The 13,638-nt window shown below is 32.3% G+C and overlaps 1 protein-coding gene across 2 annotated transcripts; it reads right to left on the bottom strand.

The window, feature by feature from the left end:
- Positions 1 to 3,469: 3,469 nt before the first annotated feature.
- LOC130612445 (dynactin subunit 3-like) lies at positions 3,470 to 10,280 on the bottom strand. Of its 2 annotated transcripts, XM_057433758.1 has the most exons (8): positions 10,263 to 10,280; positions 7,632 to 7,796; positions 7,463 to 7,547; positions 7,101 to 7,187; positions 5,339 to 5,422; positions 5,048 to 5,106; positions 4,795 to 4,854; positions 3,470 to 4,627 (listed from the first exon to the last, which is right to left on the bottom strand). In XM_057433758.1, the coding sequence occupies exons 2-8, from the start codon at positions 7,737 to 7,739 to the stop codon at positions 4,535 to 4,537; spliced, it is 576 nt and encodes a 191-aa protein (XP_057289741.1). In that variant the 5' UTR covers positions 7,740 to 7,796; positions 10,263 to 10,280; the 3' UTR covers positions 3,470 to 4,534. The 2 variants fall into 2 exon arrangements, with proteins under 2 accessions (XP_057289741.1, XP_057289740.1); XM_057433757.1 differs by lacking the exon at positions 10,263 to 10,280 and having other exon boundaries at positions 7,632 to 7,839.
- Between the last annotated feature and the right edge of the window lie 3,358 nt (positions 10,281 to 13,638).

A 13,638-nucleotide genomic window follows, 5' to 3' on the forward strand; every position in this document is an offset into this window, starting at 1 on the left:
AAAAGTCATATGGTACTGAAGCAAGGCCAGCAGTGCTTGTTTTTGAAAATGGGTACCCTCAAAAAGGTGAAAGTAAGGCATAAGACAGTCTAATAGCATGTTAAATTGGGGCATTGTTAAACCACATAAATATTGAAAATTTGACGGATTTTTAATGTTAGAAAAAGTAAACTGTTTTGAAGTAATAGACATATTATCAGAACGTATTTTTCTGTTATTATTTACCAATAGCTTGTTTTGAAATTTCATAGTTGCAAGTTCCTTATTTAACCTGGCGATTTTTTCTTGGGATTCGGTAAGCTCTTTATTTAGTCTTAAAATTTCAGCATTTGCTTTTTCCAATTTTTTTCTGTATTGTAACTTTGAAGGGTTACGTTTTTTAGAAGAGATATATGTACTAGACTTTGTTAGGGTTCTTCGTGCTTTTGATGAGCATGGAGTGTTTATATTTTGGTTCATTATATTTCTGGCAGTTACCAACTTTTGTTTAGCATTTCTTAATCTTTTTTTGTAAAGTTCTGTGGCTGATTTTTTTACCAAGTTATTAGCATTCTCATATTTCTGTTCAAGCTTTTGGAAACTTCTTTCTGAAACGACAACATCTGGCAAGTCTGTCACTGATAATCTCTTATTAGAGCTCCAGTGTTCACAGCAAATATACCCATTATTCCAGTTAATACCATCTGTTTTTAAAATCTTCCGATATTGCGATTTTAAAGATTCTAATCTTGGTAAACGATAAAATTTTAAAGGTTTCCCATCAATACCCAAAGTTGTGTGGTTGTTGAAACACAAGGCTGATGCACAAGACCACTTAACCATTGTTTGTTGTAGTTTTTAGCTAGCTAACGTTTGTAATGACACCTTCCAGTATATTCGGAAAGGTCTTCACCAAGTGTTAAACTATACGATTATGCAGCTAAATGTTTATAATAACGTTATAACATAATTCAAAGCTGGACGTTTTGTGTTTAACTCCATTTGCTTCACTTTAGAAGCCCAACAAACCCCCCATTATGGATTTTTTTCCCCACAAGCAAAACATTAGCGCCCATTCCTCCGGCCTATGAATTTGGCTAATGCGGAGTATTTTCCTTTCACTTTTGCGCTACCCTTTCCAGTAGAAAACATCTGATTGGTAGATTCGATAAGCCTAGCACTTATTTCTCAGGAAATTTTATTTTGTGGAACATGCACTGAGAGCTAGTTATCGATCGCAATACGAGCCAATACAGAGAATCGGTAAATTAATGCCGAAAACCAATTAATTCTCAAGAAGATAATAAGCATCGCCAACATTGCGCATTAACGTGTATAATAAAAACAAACTTTGACATAAATGGTAGAACAGGAGCGTAATGAACAGTGATTAATTGACATGGTATTTACAAGTAAAAACGCATCAAATCTACTAACTACTTATTCAGTACTTTAGACTGTCGCTAGCTGTTTACCTACCTTAGGTAGCAATATTTAATTTGGATACTATAGCAACGTGAGTTTGCGCATGACCAAAGGACACTGTGAAGAGGTGTATTGGTTATGAATTATTAATTTTTTTTAAAAATTCACAGACTTGTACTAATATCAAAATTCCTCAGATGATATATCCTAGTAGTAAGCTATTAACATCTGCAGGAAGTTATTATCAGTCTATGTGTGCTCTGGGCCTATTTTGTGAAAATTAAAAATTGGTATAAAAAGGCTTTTTCAAATGAAAGTTAGATGGTGCATGCTTTTATTAGCTACATATTACAAGTGTTAAAGATAACAAGAATAATAAAGCATTATCTTTTTAACATAAAGCAATTGCAGAACACTCTAAGTTTTTGGTCAACAACAAATGCAGAGTGGGTTATTGTGGGTGGGTTATTGTGGGTTATTATACATATGTTCCAATATCTATAGCTAATCAACTGTAATTATATTTTTGACATAAAGACTTGATTTAATGTAATAACTTTACGTATCTTTCTTGCACATTTAAAAAATTATTGCATCTCATTGCAGCACACATGGTGAGTCACCATACCTGGTTGCAAAGTCATTGATTGCTTTCGTTTGGTCCGAAAGAACCCTCCTAATTGCTTTCGTTTGGTCCGAAATTCAAATTACACGGCATCGGTTACAAAAAAATTCAATGATTATTAAAAAATACATGCTGTGTCACATTTCGAATGCCGTAAATATGGGTCAAAGTCGTCAGTTTTTTGTAAACCAATCAGAATACCTTATTTCAGCCGGCAAGCCAATCACATTGCATGAAAATTCTTCGGATGTCAGTCGCTTTTGCCGTACTATCAACTCAGTCACGCAAGAGAAAGGTCTGTAAAATAAAGGTCAACGGTCGCAGGGACTGCAGGATGACAGTAACCTATATTTTTTACGATTCTTAGTAAAAATTGTCAGTCGCATGACGGCGCTGACGTACACTGGATCCGACCCTGCCATCGACGTTGATGTTCGCGACACTGCAAATGTTACTAAACATCTCGCTTTAATGAGCGTTTGAGTTTTCTTTCTCGAAATGTCAGATAGTATTGACAGATTTCTTTGCGGGAAAGAGTTACGATTTGGAAAAAATGCCAATTTTTTTTTACATTTTCGCGGTTAATAAATATTTATTGCAATCCAGCTGGAAATTTTAATTTTGCTAAAAATAAAAACAGTCACTCTTTCAGAATTAGAATAGAAGAAACCCTGGCTAAATTTTGTAGTTTTTATACAATCATGTGCAAAATATAGTGGGATTATACAAAAAATCACTATAGGGGTTTGGAAGGGACCCGGGGGTTATTACAGGGCATAATTTGTAAAAAGTGTGCACTAGCCTAACTAATTGGTTCCGGTTGAGTTGAGTGTTGAGTGGAGTAGAGGATTATTCCTTTAATAAGCCACTTAAGAAAACCTCCTATATTTTGTATCGAGAATGGCTGCTACGTGTCAACAATTGCTGTTTTGCCCCAGCATCTTCTACGAATTCAATGTTACTGCAAAATTAAGCAAAGTTTTATTTGATTGGTTTTCATAATTACCCGTTGTTAGACGGAATGAAATCGTTTTCCACAAAAATGGACAAAAGAACGGATTGCTTTCTCGCGGGTTTTCGTTCTCAAACTTTGTCAGTTTTAAGGGACAGATTTTGTAAAGCTGGCGTCATTTTCCAGACAACTAACACATAATGTTATGATACGAAAATAGGGCGTATGTCGTAAAAGTGCGAATAATGCAATTTTGTAGCAAGCTGTAGAGAAAAGGCTATGAAACATTCTTTGAAATTTGGAATTTTTAGGGTGGGTTTTCCATTATAAATTTCCAATTATAAATTTTAGACAAGGGACTTATCGTAAATGCCCCCAATAAAAGCCTCGGGCGTTTATTTAATTTTTAACACTATAAGAGGGGCGTTTATTGGAGACAGACGTTAAATAGAAACTGGGCATATATTACAAATTAAAAAATTCGAATATAGATTAACATACCTATATTTTTATCATTAATTCATCACAAATAAATTCTACAATACATCAACAAAATCGTCTTTATTACTGTCAACAATTTAAAATTGGTGTGAACTCAGTCATCATTTTTATAATTTAACATGAATGAAATACGTTGAAAGCATTTTAACCCTATTCTTTCTGAGGAATTTCAAACATATTACGACCGCCGGGTGAAATCCTGAAAAGTCGTGAAACCAAGCTACTTAACTTGTCAAAATGAAAAATAAACCTTTGAAATAAGTTCTGTAGTTATTACATTTCTTAGACCAAGAAAACTTTTAAAAAATTAAGGGGGTAGTTTTGAGTAATAACTAATAGCTATTTAAGGCTGGAGAGGTATAGGACGCTCTAAATTTAGTGGGTAGGTTTCTAATAAAAATACGTTTAATAGCTATGCTAGTGTAGCAAAAAAGAGACAAGTTTTGTCGCCGTTTGCGTCTGTATTGTATGTTGGTTTAATTTGCACATGTTGTATCAGTCCTATTGCAGACTGATTGGTAGTGATGATGCGTGGCCAAACATGCCTAGTTGTAAGGTAGAGCAATAAGAATATGCCTGATAACGATCATATACGGCAGATATATTAGACATGGTTTTGTATTTTTTTCAATTATCGGTTAAAAAATTAAAAAAAATGGAGTAAAATAATATTTTGATACCGAGATTCTTAATGAAGGTTTTGGGTGTACACTTTTGATATATGAAGGCTTTACAAAATAATTCTGGTGCAAGATTGAGAACAAGTTATAGGTTATTTTAGGCTTCAAAGTTCAGTGTTTCTATTAAAATTATGATAATACTGGAGATTGAGATGTAGTTAGCAATTAGTACTTTCCTGTTCTTTAAAACATTTTAGATGGACTCAAATTTTCGCTGGTGATAAGTTCTTTTTACATGTATAATATCAAATAAATAGGTTTCTACTTCATAACCAGATCAAAGTTTCTCTCGTTCTTGTAACAATAAGACCAAAAACAAACGTTCGACATTCACAAAGCTTTTTCACAGTGCTTAAAAGCGAAACAAACTTTTCAATCGATCGACTCTCTTTCCATGTCAACAGCAAGCTCACATTGTGTGACGAAGTTATTCCACAGCATAAACTGCTTGGACATCGTATTGATCTGGGACATAAAGTTAAGAAAAATGGATTTTCATTCTCACTGGAATTTATTCTCGTTATTTCAATAAAGGTAAACAAAACTTCAGCAAAAAAGAGAAAAGATGGAACTAAATTTTCGAATGAACAACAATTAACAGAAGGTACGTGTAAATGTTTGTGAAAGGATACAATGTTATTGTAAGCAGTTAACAGCTTGTTTAATCTCTCGTTAACATCGTGTGCCTCTTCCTGAAACAAAATCATATTTATTACAATCACAAACAGCTTTTAAACTATAAAATTAAGAAAAGAAAATCCAACAATAAAGGAAAACCATTTTTTTGACAAAGCATCCTAAACAACAGAACTCTGAACAACACGAACAAAAGATTTCCAACTTAGTACACTGACAGTGTAGCAAGAAAGAAGTCCTAACAATTACCGCTTGTTGCATATGAAGCTGAATAATTGGTTCCAATTTTGACGAATGTTCTGGAATGTCTAAAAATGAAAAATAAAACTTAGTTAAAATAATTGTATTGTAACACAACAATGTCATGGCGGTGATATGTATCGATATGAAAAATAGATAGCGTGTCTATTTCTATTATTTGTTTACTCACCCTCCTCCCTCCCCCTCTTTTGAAAACATTCATTTAGCCTTCCCTTCTTCTATGTAAAATTACTTTAATTTAATAAGCTCTTGGTATTAAAAAGAATATGCGTATTTTACCTTTTAGTGAATCATAATTAACAACATTTTGTAGTGATTTTAATTCATCAAGATATTTTGCTAAATTTCTAACATTTTCTTCATCTAAAAAAAGTTAAACTATCAATATTCAATGCATAGAATCTCATAAACATGTATAAGTAACATAGATTTTACTGTGAGATACTTAATGTCATAATTGTTAATTCATTTTTCAGTTTGTTTATACTTTTCTCCATAAACTGAATAACAGAATACCCTTGCATAGTGAGATGGCAATAACTAACACTCAACAGTAATTTCAGACTACTATCATTATGTACAAACTATATTTTTTTGCAAAACAACAATACAGAGTGGTCAGCTAAATCAATGCCATTAGCACTTGAAATTTGCATTTTATGATATTTTTAAAAAATAAACATAGTTGGTGTTAGATGTTAAATGATACTTAAGGTGACGGTATACCTTTATTGTATCAAGAAATCGATATTTTTTTTATTAGCCATTCGTACTAAAAAAACGACGACCTTTCCAATGGTAAAACTATTTATTTATTTTTCGAAAGGGAATATTGACTTTATCCAAATAACTAATTTTTTTTCTGATCGGTTTTTACACCTCAAATTAAATAAGAGTTAAGAGTGAATGTTTTTTATCATCCTCTTGAGTATAACTTTTAAAATTTCCGAAAAGAAATGACTATCTGAAAAAAAATCAGCTCAAATCTTTCAGTTTTAAAAATGTATGCCATCCTGTTCTGTTTCTGCAAGTCACAGAAAAGTGTTAAACGACTTAGAAAGTTCTATTTCCATGGTATTCTCAGACACGTCTTTGCGATTTAAAAATTTAAAATTTAAAAGGACAACTTTCTGAATATTCATCGCCTCGGAAGTGTAAAAGTATCACCGTCATAATGAGTATGCTTGAAAAAAATATTTAAAACACTTTTTCGTAGTGTTGTTTTTTTCGTATACCATCTATTACATTTCAAATCTCTTTTACAAAACTACAGAAGATCTACAAGGGAAAGTGCTACTGTGCTGAAGCCAAAGTGTTTATCTAAAAGTAATTTTTTTTATTTTCAAAAATTCAACGATTCTCTAGATATTACATCTTAGACGAAAGTTTAAGTTAAAAAATGGCTTTTTTAGAAAAAGTAAAATAAATCAAAAAACGGGAACTTTGTGGAAAATAATTAAAACATCGTTTTTACATACATCTATTAAGATTCTAAAGAACATCGAATGAGATTTGGAAACGAAGTAGTTTTGTAAATGAAGTCACTTTTTTGAAGGTGGGGTATGTTTCTAAAATGTCTCTGTACTTTTCACGAGTTAAAAAGTTTCACATTATTTTTATACCATTTGATAGGTGTTTAAAAATGCCTTTTGGTGATGTATGAATGAAAAAAAATTGATTAACTATCCCTGAAAAAATCGCGATTTAAAAAACCATGCTCAAAAGATATATCGTCACCTTAATTTAAAATTGGTAAATGTAATAAGTATAAACCTAGACGATTTTAGGATTTTAACATTTGTTTTAAAGTATACATATTTGTAAGAAAACTTAGATTATATATAAGTAATATTTGATATTTTTGTGCACAAATGGTGAATTTAATCCAACAATAATTTAATAACGAAACAAAGATTTTTTTTTACTGTGACAACTTTTGACCTACATACAGGTTTTATCAATGTGTCAGAGTACCACCAACAACCTCAGTTGGTGCCATGTGAAAACCTTTTTGATAAAAACAATTCGTTGACGGACTTACTTGCTAAGATTAACGTAGTTTTAACATCTTCATTAAGACGAACCTTCTGTAAAAAGTCGGTTGTTAAATACTCATCCAAATCAGGTACTACAAATAAAAAAACATTTTAATCAGTCTTTGCAAATTTTTAAGGTAGATGTGTACATAGTTAGTGTGATATAAATTGGATGAATTTGATATATTTGATATTTATCATATTTCTCTATATGCATTTATAAATTATTTACATTGTACATTGAATTTGTTAAAATATTTCAAAATAATTATTCCATCATAAAAACATTTTGTATTTTGTAAACAAAACATTTCAGTATCCAGATATTATTTTTTCCTATTTATAATGTTGTTTAACTAAAGCTTACATTTCTTCCACAACTGAAGAATGACGGAGTGTCTCGTTTCCAACTCCCTCAAAGTGCACTGTGTTTGTTCCAATATTTCAATAGGCTAAATTAAAAACATTATGTATATAACATAAAAATTATTAATTGCTTTCTATGATTTACTATCTCTCTTTTATGTCAAACTTACCTTTTTTACAGTCCTTTCATTTTCTTCCTGTGAGAATACGAGTTTATGAAGGCCATTCACTCGATCTTCAAGACTTTTCAGCACTGTATCATCTATGGTAGTACTCATTTTTGCATCAACTTTTCTGTGCTTAATATTTATATCACTTACACATTATAATGATATCTAAAAAAATTGGCATAGGTTCTTCCAATGGACATAAGAATAAATTTCAAAATGAATACCTTTGTGAAAATTTCCCAGTTTTTGTTACGTATAGGATGTATCGTAACAGGTAAAAATTACAATGACATTAAAATTTTACACAACAACTCAATCCAATTTTATCTACATACTTTTTTAATCAATATACAGAAGTATACATAGAACTCATTGTAATTATAATTCACATCATCTGGAATAGGAACAGATTGAAAACAAAACATACAATATATAATTCACAAACTTAAATTAGATAAAAAAAAACATAATTATAAGGTTAACAGTTTAAGTATTTAGGAAAGAGAAACATCTCTATTTTGCCTTTGTAGATTTAGAGAAATCTTTTGATAGAGTGCCAGTTATTTGGCTAAGAGAAAATTAGGTATGGTTAAGTGGCTAGTTTAAATGGTATATACAGTCTATGTACAGCAATGCTAGAAGTTGTGTCAGGATTAACAATTCACTTAGCGATGAATTTAGTGTAAATGTTGGTGTACATCAGGGTTCTGTAGTTAGTCCTTTGTTGTTTGTTCTAGTCTCAGAAGTGCTGTTGATGGAGTTCTAAGTCGGTTGTTCAATTGAAATTAGGTGAAAAGTTTGAGAAGTGGAAGAAAGCACTGGGAGAGAAAAGGTTAAAAGTGAATGCAGCAGACTCTTAAGTCATGATTAGTAGCATTGAAGCCAAGTATGACCTTGTAGTGCGAAAGTGACCTTGTGGAGTTTGCAGGAAAGGGGCTGGTAGTAACTTAATTTTTTGTCACACTTGTTAAGAGCTGACATTCAGTTTGCATGCAAGTGACTTGTTATTGATGTTGAGAACTTCTGTTACTTAGGTGATATCTTGAGTAGTGATGGGGATGTTGGAGGAAGTGTTACTTGCAGGATAGGATCAGAAATATCAGTGGTCCCAAGACACTTCCTTGTGGTACACCAGAGAGAACATCAACTGTTACTGTTTTTTCGCCGTCCACTGCTATCAATTAAGTGAAAGCGATCAATAGAATGGGACAGTTTACCAAAGTACCAAGGTTTTTTACTTTATTAAGCACAATGTGAAAATAAACTTTAGCAAAGTCCAGATAAATTGTATCTGCATTTTTACTAGATTAATACTGTCAAGACAAATTCAAAGTGATCAAGCAATTGGCTCACACAAGAACGGTCAGCCTAAAATCCATGTTGGTTTGGGTTAAGAAGATCACTACTCTCAAGAAAGGTTACAAGATTATTGCAAAGAACTTTCTCAAATATTTTTATCAGATGAGAAGTCAAAGCTATATTTTAATGGGATAAATTTGTCCTCGCGAAAATTTGAAAAAATTGCTCCATCAGCGAAATTTTAAATTTGTGTTTTTCTTTGTTTTTAAAGTCTGAGGCTTTCTTCTTGTAGGCCTAATTTTTCAACCAAGTACTGAAAATAAAAAGATAAGACAGAAACAACAAGAAAGTTGTTTTAAGTAGCTAGTTTTAGCAGGTGTTATATCTTCTAATGATTTTAGAAACAAAAGCGAGTTTAAAAACTACTTAATGAAGTACAGTAGATATAATTTCAGCTAGTTTCACTTGTTTTTTTCAACCGTCTTCACATGTAGGTCTAGTTCTGGCAGCATCATTAAAAAAATTGTTCTGATGTCTCGTCGCGGTTTTGCAGGGAACTCGCATTGCAAGATTTAATTAAAAATGACCCAAGGATCTTTGAGTTTCCACAAAACTCACTATATAGATGACTTGCTATCTTAATAATTTTTTTGTTTTTATTTTTTTGGCAGGCAAAATAAAACAATTCAATTGGCTAATACTTCTTTTAGAAGATCTGATTGGTTAAAAAACTCTTTGCCTGTAGAAGAAAATGTAAACAAAGCTTATAGTAAGTCATCTATAAAGTAACGCAGATAAAGCTTACAGAAGGATCAAAGAAGGTCTCAAGCCATACATGGAAAAAGTTATTAAAGAAGAAGAAAACTTTTTAAATTTACCACTTGATCAAAAACCCTTATTCAATATGGATGTGCCCCAATTTAGCTAGTGTCCCCATCTTTTTTCCTGCCAGGCAAATACTAAAGTCGAAAGAGCATGTATAGCATGCATATGTAAATAATGGAATTCATCTATGACAAAACAAAATTCCCATGATTGTTGACATGGAAAGTCATATGTCACATTCGTTTTCCCATTATCCCACAACACAACTGGCCACAACATAGCTACCTATAGCTAGCTACACACAAACCTTAAACTGAATTAGCAGTCTCTGGATGGCCTAGCTAGGCTAGCTTTCACCGAGATTCCACAAAAAATAATGAACTATTTTCTGTCACACATAGCTAGACATCATATCTCCTGTGATGTCTTTTTTTAAGAAGAGCTTTCAGCTTTTATAATCGATGTAACTGGCTTATCAAAAAAATAACAAGCTTATCGCAAAAATACCTGTTTATTTCACAGCGCTGTTGCGGTACCATATTGGCTGATTTATTCACATCCGGTGAAGTAATACATATTGAAGATACTAGTCGATAGTAGTGCCCGTGGAAAAATCCACTGAGGCAATATAAAAAAAAGGAAGCGTCATTTAAATTTTAATAACATCAGCAAACCATCTGGAAAAAAATTAGAACCTGGTTTTTACGTTGCCTCTATTGTATAGAGCTTAAAACGCTGATCAAGAAAATGTATGTAATCACGTGCTTTTGATGAATGGTTAATGAGATATAAGGGTTTAAAAATTTTGCTGACGTCAGCAAGGTTCCTAATAAATCTTATAGATCTTGAAACGCTGATCAAGAAAATGTATAGGATCGTGTACTTGTGACAAACGGATGCAGAGATATTAGGGTTTAAAGGTTTTTTTATGACGTCATTAACCCATCCATTCCGAAACGGATTTGATGATCTAGATTTGGAAAACTTACCCAAATTGGTCCCAGGTAGTCCCTAGTTACCTATGCAAGAGATGATGTCAGTTATTTCCACCCGTTTCCAAGTTTAGCCTTAAATTTAAAAGTGCAATGCAATGGCTTCACTAATCTTAATATACTTTCCTTTGACGTCAATATTGCTCTAACGTCAAAGTTTGATAATTTACAGAACAAATTTATAGGCAATGTTTTATAGACTTTATCAAAGAAATTTTATCTACTTTGCAAAAGTCACAGACAGAAGCTCCGTATTATTATATAGATTATTTCGGTTTGTCTGTTCAGTATTCATATTACTGTGGAAAGTTTATCATTTCTTGAACATGACGTTTCGGGAGAAATAGAGACAGTTTCAAAAACAACATTTCATTGACTTTCTAACGGTATCAGTCCCTTTTAGTTACAACGGTTGCGTCACATATTCGTACCAACATGTATTTAGCGATATTTTTCCGATATTACTAGGTTGCATCGCTTTTAAAAGTAGAATTATTGACCGCGGGACCTAATTAAACTGATTTTGGACTTTGACCTTATAAATGTAGTCAATGAGACAAATGCACTCCAAGAATTACTATTCTTCTCACTTTGGTATGACTGCTGGAACTCCGCAGTTACACTGGACGCTCTGTCAGCTCTTTATTTAAATATTTAGTTCCATAAGTCATTTTTTACAGTAGGACCAATCAAAGCCGTTAGCGCGCGCTGAAGAAATAGAGACAGTTTCCAAAACTACATTTCATTGACTTTCTAACTATATCAGTCCGTTGGAGTTACAAGGTTTGCGTCACATACCCATATCTGGGCCTTCTGGGGACCAAAGTTAGAAAGCGCCTTCCCTGCCAAACGCGAAATTAAAAAAATAAAAATGGAAAATATCCTTCTACATGAGGTTGTTATATATAATTGGTTTTATATTTCCTAAATCTAACATCTTACCTATTCAATAATTAAAAAAACGGTTGTTTTGACAGATTTTCGAAGGTTCACAAAAAAGTTGGAAAGTGCCTAGGGGGCCACATGTCAAGGCTGTGAAGTTTCAAAGTGCCTTGTGGGGACAAATATTGTTTCCCATGATTATAGCTTTTTTATATCTGTCGCGATGCATCAAGTTTGTTCTGGGGACCATGGATGGAATCTCGCTCACTGACAGACAGTATGTTAGCAATACACGAAGTAGCTCTACTTCAATTACATTACACCAATAATACTCGGCCGTCATGATGGATGGTTCGATCGTGGTGAACGATTCTCATGAATGTTTGTCATGGCTTGAATGTGCATTCATGAGAAACGCCATCCTAGTAAGCTAACATGTGTGTTGCTAACATATTGACACACGCAGTGTAATTAGTTTGTCTGCGGCTCCCAGTTCTAGGACGGCGGATCCAATTCCGCTTACTGCCAGTCATTGTGTTGACAATTCTAAAAGTGGCTCTACTTTAATTACGTTAAAGTTTTTAATTAAACAATGTTTTTTACGGGAACAATAAAAGTTAATCAACCTTTATTTTTTTTCTCCGGGACTCGGAAAGTTGAGGAGTATCCCATTGTTTTACCAGGACTTTTGACCGCTGTCCTTGATACTTTGAGGGAAGAAAGTGTTTGCAGAAGAAACTTTTGCGGTTTTCGCGATTTTTGGAGAATTCGCACAAGTTTATTTGCGCAAAATGTTCCAATTAGAAATAAAGTCTAAGAATAACACTGCTATAAGACAAAATTAACACAAAAACTAGTTTGAATACACGTACGATCTTTAACTTCATATAAAACGTAAATATGGTGAGGGTAAAAGCAATTAGCTTTTCCAAAAAATGAAATATAAAAAAACACATTAATACACCATTTGCAGTTTTCATTTAGTATTTAATCTTAAAAGAATTTTTCCATTTACAACTATATTTTTAAAAATAAAAAATAACTTAGTACAGTACAGTTTGATCTGGTAATAATATATTTAGTATAACACCCGTTTTAGTTCCCTCTCGAACAACTATTTAATTTAACTTTTTGGGAACAAACGTCCTTTTAATATAACTAGTGAGATGCAAATGTTCTGTGCGTTTAATAAACTTAAAATAACTGCCGGTCAACACTATAAAATTTATATCAGAAAACAAAGCCTAAAATTAATAGACATTTCCTAAAGCTTTTTCCTAATTTTTTACCAACAACATAGTCACTGGGAGAATGTGATACTTGAATTTCTAAAAACTTGATAGAGAACTTTAAATAACCTGCTAAAACGATGAGCATAAATCATGATTATAAGAACCAACCTAGAAAGTCCAAAAGTCACTAGAATTCTTTGAAAGTCTGCAATTAATTAAATATAAAAGTTTATAATAATTTTTATCGCTTCTAAAAGGTCAAATACAATATCATTTGGTGCTGATTTTCCAATGAGCTACTTTAACGACATTGAAAATGATAAAACAGGTGCAAGTACATTTTCATTAAAAGTGAGAACCTCATAATTTATCTTCTACAAAATAAATTTTTGGTATTTTTTTTTCTCAAGTTGATTTATACACGAAAGGATCAAAGATCTCCTATTCCTTAAAAACCTCGAAGAATTTTTACTCATGTCCCGATGTTTATAAATCACAGATTTGACGTCCCACGACCTTGGTTTTTCTCTCCCAAAAATTAAATGTTCTTCATGAAATATTTTTGCAATCGATTAGTCTTTGGGACTAAACAATGGATTCAATTGAAAACAAAAGAAAAAAATGATCATTTGAACATGAATTGAACATGTTCAACTTCTCATTTTCAATAAACATTGGAAATGAAGGAGAGAAAAAATGACATTCTTTGTCGTATACACTATCATTTTTTAATGGTCTTTGAAAATTGATAGTGTATTTAATTCTTATGTAATAAAA

The sequence above is a fragment of the Hydractinia symbiolongicarpus genome, chromosome 10 (genome assembly GCF_029227915.1).
Source record: "Hydractinia symbiolongicarpus strain clone_291-10 chromosome 10, HSymV2.1, whole genome shotgun sequence".
In the NCBI taxonomy this organism is placed as follows: Eukaryota; Metazoa; Cnidaria; class Hydrozoa; order Anthoathecata; family Hydractiniidae; genus Hydractinia; species Hydractinia symbiolongicarpus.

What these genes read in the sequence shown, in the direction of transcription:
- LOC130612445 (XM_057433758.1), bottom strand. Translation starts at nt 7,739, where the DNA reads ATGAGTACTACCATAGATGATACAGTGCTGAAAAGTCTTGAAGATCGA. An exon ending in AACTACGTTAATCTTAGCAA is followed by an intron (nt 5,423 to 7,100) that starts GTAAGTCCGTCA and finishes AACTTTTTTTAG; the next exon opens with ATGAAGAAAATGTTAGAAAT. An exon ending in AGCTTCATATGCAACAAGCG is followed by an intron (nt 4,855 to 5,047) that starts GTAATTGTTAGG and finishes ATTTTGTTTCAG; the next exon opens with GAAGAGGCACACGATGTTAA.